Below are 7,960 nucleotides of genomic sequence, written 5' to 3' on the forward strand. Positions count from 1 at the left end.
AAATTATGATATGAAATCTTAATTAAGCTAACAATATAATGAAGCCAATAATATGAATTTTAATCAAGTTCACGACACTCTAACCAAATAAAATGAAGCAAAAAAACTTTAAAAGGAAAAAGGCAAATTTGGTAAGTTGAATCATTTCATACACTAATCCATTTACTTTTATAAAATAATAAAATTTATTTTTTCTTTAAAATTTCTCATCAAAGGAACACAATAATATATATAAGACTTTTTCTTTTGGTCGAGAATGAGATTATATACAAAAGTCACGAATGTATTTAAAATGTAAGTCATTTCATTTGAAACTAATTTTTAAAATCATGTTTAGAAAAACAAATGTGCAAAATGTTGTAGCTCTCGATTCCATAGTAAACTATCTTTTTAATATATAATCAGAAAAACGTCAAATTATCCAGACTTGGCAAGCATCTTTAATACAGACGACATAATGAAAAGGGAAACACTGAATAACTTAAACTTCCCTCACTTAAAAAAATGGCGTATTTCTACCTCAAAATCTTGAGATTTCAGCTTTGTTTGCCGGGTCTGGGAGGTCCAAAGTAGTTTGTTATCAATCCCATTAGAGAAAACCTGAGGTTCAGATTAACATCAAGTCAATAATTTTAAACTCAGGAAAACCTGTCGAAATTTATAATAGATGAAAATTGAGGACAAACTATTTTATGTTCACGTTGCCACAGAAGAATGAAGAAAAATAAAATGCTGCAAATCACATGTCTTTCTATGTGTGCATGTAACTGCTAATATACTATCACTTGCTTTTTAGAATACTAAAGCAAGTTAAACCTTTGGAGAATTTCAGCCATACCCAAATCATATACTTCTAAAAAGGTGCAAGTAACCAAACTGTTGTGTTTAGTATATTAGTATGGTGGTATAAAAGATTAGATTCACCATTCTTACAGGCAAAATTCTTATCATAAAATATATATATCCAAAACCTTTGCCTCTATTCTATGTGTGCAGTGAAAAATCAAAACAGAACAAAAAAGGTTATTATGCAATGTATTTTTTGTGCGGGAACAAGTTATCAAACTTTAGCAGTTTTTTGTCAACGTAAAATAACTCAGTAAACAACAATTTAACATTTTTCAATAACATTTTACAGATTATTTTCCGGGACCTATCTTGAAGAGGATTTCCTGTCCATAGAGTTTTAAGGAGACTTGAACCTATAAGCCTAATTGATGAACCACAACTATGACGACACTTCCATCTAATGCTAGCTCCAAAGAAAAGCAAAATGACATTACTATCCTACCAGTTTCCTAAGCTCTATGGTTGCATTTATTCCAAAGAATGTTAAACTATTCTCCAAAAAAGCAAACAACACAACATCCTCAATATTTTAAACGAGTTTTCACAACATCTTTGGGGCATTTTTTCTTTCTCGAAAAGTACCATTCTCATGTTTTCATTGACTTTTAACCCTGTCATAATGGAAAGACATGCAGTTTTACCATGACATGGGAATGCAAGTAATTTTCTACCCGACTATTGGCTTTCAGTCCCCACTTCTTTATACCGGACATTCTTTCTCCCATTATTTGAATTCTGAAAAACATTCCTAAAACTAGTAAACGCTATCCATATATACTCATTTATCCAGATGTAAAGTTACCTGTCTTATACTTCGACATTTCCGTCCAAAATCTCTATGTACTTCAAATACCCCCTTAAACATGTGCTCTCCATCTCTAACTACTGTTCTGTGTTGCTAGGTATTTAGGCATGTCATGAGAGAAGTCTCAAACTTAGGAAACAAATTCAAGGGCCAGCCATTTTTTAAGTCAATCTTTAGTTGTATAAGCCTTAAATGTTACATAATTGAGACATCAGGGTTTATAGTAAGAACATGAAGAACTTGCACGCAGTACAACAGATACAAGCAGAACAAAAGAGAAAAACCTTGTAAGAGTTGAAACATGCTTCAGAAAGTTTCAGGGACGTTACAAACCACATATAATATTGGTTACTTTTTAACAATCCATACACAAGAACATTGTTACTTGATAGGAATACCTACATAGTAAGCAGTTAAAAATAATGACCAAGATTACGATGCACTTAAATGATTTGGTCAGCAATCCTATAACTATTTCAGGTGAAGGAATCACCTGTGAGAAGTAGCTGTCCTATCTACTCGACTGAACAAGATTCAACATTTACTTAATCTATGATTGGGGCAAAGCATATACTCCACTAAAGTAAAAAATTCTGCAGTAAAAGGAATCTATTGAATGAAAAAGGTTGGGAGTGCCCTGAAGAATTGAAAGAAAAAAACCAGAAGCTTGTCTTCTGTATATAACGAGTAGAGGGAAACAAAAATGACATTGAAAGAAGTTATGAAATAGGATCTCATGATGGATAAAATTCATGAAAATATGATTTTTTGATAAAGCCCAATAGGCTGTTATTCATATAACCTATCTAGTGAAATAAGGTTGTCGTGTCCTTGTTGTTTGTTGAGGGCTATGTTTGGAAAGCTGGAAATAGGGTGAGCAATAGAGGATGAAAGGGAAAACATACTTAAACACAGTTGTGGAGTTAAGTTACAGAAGGGGGCGGAATGGAAAGGGAGAAAATCCTAGTCCCGTTCCTTGACAAAAAAAAATAAGCAACCAAACAATAGATCAACATGTTCTATTCCATTATGAGCGATTCTTCTCCTTCTCTATAAAACACCCAAACATTTTATTAAGATGCATTTTGAATTGAATTGAAATGCATTGTAAAACATACATAATTAAAACATCTAAAATTTGTAATCAGTAAAATGAAAAAAGAAAAATGCAATTCATCATCCATGACTCGTTTGATAAAAAAAAGAAAAACTATGTTGTATTTTATTGTTTTAAAATATTTTTTGAAAATAATGTTCGATATTTATACACATTCTTACTCCCAAATAGCCTTTGAGTCTCAGACTCATTCTCTCTATGTCCAACCAATGAATTTTGGAATATCTCATGCTGATCCAATGGATTATAAAGCATGTGGGATGGTTGGTGGTTCACTATCCATGGTGATCCGTCCTTTTAGTTTTATTTTAGAAGTAGATGGATTGGTGAGACGAATAAACGCTGACAAATTAATGTCATCAAGCGAACGGTTCAGATATCAGAGGCCAGATTAATGTAATCAATTAGCTTGTCGAACATTTAGAATTCTACATTAAACATCAATCCTCTCATTATGATCCAATCCCTAACAAAGGCTAATATTGAGTGTCATCTATTTAGCAGGTTCCTGTCTTCAAGGATAATCGACACTGAACCTTATAAAAATAAAAGTTTCATTCGATTATACTACTGACACTTCTGGAACAAATGAGTAAAAGAATACTAACTTCCAAAAAAAGGAAGGGAAAGATCCTTACTGCCGATTTCAATTTCCTATTCATCACGCCCTAAGCCTCCAAATCTGACTTCGTTGATTTTGCCTACATTTTTTTCCTGATTCCGTACCCTTAAGAACGCATGTACCTATTATTTCGAGCCCTAAGTCTATATGTAATTCAGAAACTTGAAAAAAAAAATATGAAACGGTGGAAAATACACTACCTCCCAAATCCAAGAACATTTATTCAACCTTTTGCTATGCTTCTATTTTAAAAGAACAGCTCACACAATCAGATCCACGAACAAATCACTTAAAATAAAAGAAAACGGGAATTCAAATAGAGGAAAACGAAGAAACTCACATCATAGCCATCATAACTTGTTTGAGATCGTTCTCGACATTCCGCATGTTCGCTACGGATTGCGCGCAGAATATGAGTGCCAGCCAGGAGCTCAGTTTGTACTGATTTCACAAATAACACAATAAGAAAAAAGTGTTAACGCATCGAAACGAAAATTCTGCAGTGAGATCGATGGCGAAGAGGTGCTTCAAATACAAACCCTAAACATAACGCCGCCGACGCCAAATATGACGGCGATGAATCCGGCGTAATCGATCGGCAGGTCCTGCGGTGCAATCTGCGGTGCCACGTAGGGTCTCGCCGCCGATGGCTGACGGGGATCGTTAGTGTGCGATGACATCTCCGATTTCTCTCTTCGAAAGCCAGAGACAGGTGTTGACGAGTTTCTCAGTAAATTTTCTTTTACTTATTGTTTTAATATTTATAGTGCGAAATCTGCAATATATAAAGGATTATATTACAAAAATTATTTCATTAATTAATCTGTAATTTTATCTCTTATCTTACCTATTAAAGAAGGATATATATATATATATATATATATATATATATATATATATATATATATATATATATATATATATATATATATTGAGTATAATTATATTTATCAATATAAATAATTTTATTTGTTAAATACTATAATAATTTTTTTAACTCAATTAACTATTTGTAATAAAAAAAATGTTTTTTTTAAAATGTTTATTTTATAAGTATTTTCTTGTGAATATTCTTTTATAAATTTAATAACATTTTTTTAATAATAATTAAAGAAAGTTAATTTTTATTTCTTTTATCGTAGTAACTAATTCTAAATATTGACAATTCTAATAAGAGCTATAAAAATATGATCATAATTTGTAAATATGTATTAATAAAAATAAAAATAAAAACTTAAAATTATATAATTAGTTGGATTAATGTAAGAAAGATTTTATGTAAGTTAAATTTTTACTACATAATGGGATGAATAAGTTCTTTTAAAAGTTTTATAATTGTACAATTCTATAATATATTGAACTTTTATTTTTAAACAATGATATGATAAGATTTTTCAATCTCCGGATAAAAAATCAAGTTCTTATAACAGTACAAATTTTGTTTTCATGCATCCCTTATGTTTGTTCGAGGTAATTTAAAAAGATAATTTATTTACTTAAAAATAAATAAAAAATGAACTAAAATAATTTGTTTGAATAACGTAATTAAAAATAAATTTAAATTTAAGAAATTTTGAAATGTAATTCAAATGAATAAAATAGAAAATTTTCAAATACCTTGAAAAGTATAAAAAATTTGAAATTCTACTCCTTTCCACTCTCTTACCATTCTGTTTGTGATGTTCGAGACAAGTCGACCTAAGACGAAGGTTGAGATGAGTTGACCTAGGATGAAAGTTGAACTGAGTTAGTTTGAAACGAAGATCGAGTTGAGTTGGTCTAGGACAAAAGGACAAGCTGAGTCAGCTTATGATGACGATTGAGACGAGTTAGGTAAAACTGACAATCGAGACGAGTTAGTCGAGTCGACGATCGAAACGAGTCTTCCAGATCGAAGGTCAAGTCAAGTCGGCCTGAGCTGAAGGTCAAAACGAGTCATCCTGGACCGAAGGTCGAGTCAAGTCAATTTAGGCTAAAGATTGAGCCAAGTTAGCATGTGCCTCACATGAGCTGGCCCCACTTAAATCTTCGGGAGTCGACCAGATCGAAAGTCGAGACGAGTCGTCCTAGATCGAAGGTCGAGCTAACTCAACTCAGGCTCAAGATAGAGTTGAGTTTGCCTTAAATTCGAAATTAAATTGCCTTATTTTAATTTATTGTAATTATTGAAATTTTTCATCCAAACACAAGGTAATTGTTCTTTCTAAATGTTAAGAAAATGACTTTAAATCTAACTCAACCTTACCTGACTTCTAAAGTGAGGTTTGAACCCACTTATTACATGCCTTGTAAAGTGAGGTTTGCACCTGCTTATATATTGTAAATTGGGCTTATCACTAGTCAGTGTGGGACTTCAATCACACCCTATCACGTCGAGACATATACATCTTGAACGTAAAACTAAATATTAATGGGTGGTACGACAATGACCCAATAGTGGGTGAAACAAAAAATTCAATAAGCAACAAACTTCACTATGATAAATTTTTACTCGGGATTATGATATCATGTTAAGAAGTAAACTTTAAATCTATCTCAACCATACAAAATTAACTTGTAACACTAGTGTAGTAAGAGGAAACGACAACGGTTACTTTCGCCAATAGGCAGCGGTTCCTGACCGAGGCATATCAAGGCGAGGCAAAAAGTCTCTGAACCGAGGCATAAAAGGGTAGGATTTTGCATCGGTTCAACGTTAACCGATGGAGTAGATGTTTTAATTTTTTTAATTTTTTTTCGCAGGACTTTATGCCTCGGTTCCCTCTGAACCGAGGCAGTAGAGTCCTTTTTTGTTTTTTTTTTCATCCGCCAGCCTTTCTGTTTCGGTTGTGACCTTAACCGAGGCCATAGGAGGTTTTCTGTCTCGGTTATGGTCTCAACCGAGGCATATTCCCCTATTTTTTTTTTTAAATCAGGTCTGTTTTTGTTACATTCCCAACTGCAGAAACAGACCTGCACATAATTTTACAGCTAGAACAGTCCAAAATAACCCAGAAGCGTATATTTTGAATGAAAATTGTATTAAAACATAAATACATTCGATGTAATCATAAATCAACTTTTTAGAAGCATAAATCAATCCAATGTAATCATAAATCAACTTTGAAGCATAAATCAATGCAATGTACAAAGTTAAACTAATAATAATGTACAAAAGCATAAAACAACTTAGAAACATAAACATAGAACTTACTATATCCTAATATCTACTACATACTATTATATAATTGAATGACATATTTAGCTAGTGTTTTCCTCACGAGTTAAAGTGACTTCTCTAGAATTAGAGCAGTCATATTGAATCTCTGCATAAAACACAATGATTTTAATTAGTGTATATGAAATCTAAACTATAGAGAAAATAAAATTCAAACCTAAATATTACCGTTTGCCATTCACTGGTGTAATGTGCACGAGTAATGGTCATCATCCAAAACATGACGTAGTAACCACATTCATATGACCCTGTTTGTCTATTATACTACAATATATCATCATAATTATAAAATGTTAAGTAACATCATTGGAATGGAAAAAAATGTAACAAAGTATGGACTAAATACCAAACCTTAAGGGCAACCCATGCAAGCTTTTTAGCTGTAGCAGTAGATCTCCCAGATAACATCATATGTGTTGCAAGGGAACTATTAAAAAAACTTGTTTTAGCATACATTTATATAATAAAGAAAGTTGAAATATTGAGGTTCTTACCAATCTACTACATGTCTAAGAGGGCTGGGAGGAGACTTGTGCAATGAACAAAACTAGATAGAAGTGTTCTCCGGTATGGAGATCACAAGTAGCTGACAATGTCGCTTGAAATTGGTAATAACTTAATTGTCATATACCAAAATTAATAAATGAAACTTTAAAGTTAACAAACTTCACTTACCCAAGTATATACGGGAGAAAATATATCTCCTTCCCCATTTCAAAACAGGTGGTGATGTATGTTTGGATATCATCAAATTTATTTCTTTCATGAGTCATAGAAGGGTCAATAAACCCATATACATCATTGAACTCCTTCTTGTTACTGACATCAAACATATACCTAAAATGAAGAAATAATCTGATATAAGTAACTTGATAAAAAAGAATTATATAAAAAAGTTCTCATAAACTTACATCATCCACAGCTGAATGAGTGTAATAATAATTTCTTCTCTCCCCGACACAAGTTCCCTAACATCTTGCTGATGCAAGTACAATGGGATCTAAGCTTCTCTTCCAAATGTTGTAGAATCCTACTGTACAATCATCGGCGCATCTGAAATGATTTTAGCAAGCTCGTCTAACGCACCAAGAGGGTCGTCCTCAGATAAATGAGTCTTCTTCGGTGTAGGACTTCCCTCTTGACCTATCTGTTGTTACATGAAAAAATGGTTATGTTATGATGTCAATTAGAAGTAAATATTAAAATTGAGAAGTATATAGTAGAAGTGTTTACCGGGGGATCAGATACATCACCAACCAAATGTCTAGGCCAGGCGACGAAGGACTTAAAAGGATGGAGGGAAAAAAATTTCGTGCTGACACATGATGATGATAATGTCGCTTTGAAGTT

At 32.5% G+C, this 7,960-nt stretch overlaps 1 protein-coding gene across 2 annotated transcripts; it reads right to left on the reverse strand.

Annotated features, from left to right (window-relative positions):
* Positions 1–370: 370 nt before the first annotated feature.
* LOC108330103 (protein Asterix) lies at positions 371–4,143 on the reverse strand. 2 transcript variants are annotated; one of them, XM_017564595.2, is made up of 3 exons: positions 3,933–4,142; positions 3,734–3,834; positions 371–600 (listed from the first exon to the last, which is right to left on the reverse strand). In XM_017564595.2, the coding sequence occupies exons 1-3, from the start codon at positions 4,071–4,073 to the stop codon at positions 537–539; spliced, it is 306 nt and encodes a 101-aa protein (XP_017420084.1). In that variant the 5' UTR covers positions 4,074–4,142; the 3' UTR covers positions 371–536. The 2 variants fall into 2 exon arrangements, with proteins under 2 accessions (XP_017420084.1, XP_052733141.1); XM_052877181.1 differs by lacking the exon at positions 371–600 and adding an exon at positions 3,596–3,635 and having other exon boundaries at positions 3,933–4,143.
* Between the last annotated feature and the right edge of the window lie 3,817 nt (positions 4,144–7,960).

Source organism: Vigna angularis, chromosome 4, assembly GCF_016808095.1.
Source record: "Vigna angularis cultivar LongXiaoDou No.4 chromosome 4, ASM1680809v1, whole genome shotgun sequence".
NCBI lineage: Eukaryota > Viridiplantae > Streptophyta > Magnoliopsida > Fabales > Fabaceae > Vigna > Vigna angularis.

What these genes read in the sequence shown, in the direction of transcription:
- LOC108330103 (XM_017564595.2), bottom strand. Translation starts at nt 4,073, where the DNA reads ATGTCATCGCACACTAACGATCCCCGTCAGCCATCGGCGGCGAGACCC. An exon ending in TCGGCGGCGTTATGTTTAGG is followed by an intron (nt 3,835 to 3,932) that starts GTTTGTATTTGA and finishes TTGTGAAATCAG; the next exon opens with TACAAACTGAGCTCCTGGCT. An exon ending in CAAGTTATGATGGCTATGAT is followed by an intron (nt 601 to 3,733) that starts GTGAGTTTCTTC and finishes TCTGAACCTCAG; the next exon opens with GTTTTCTCTAATGGGATTGA.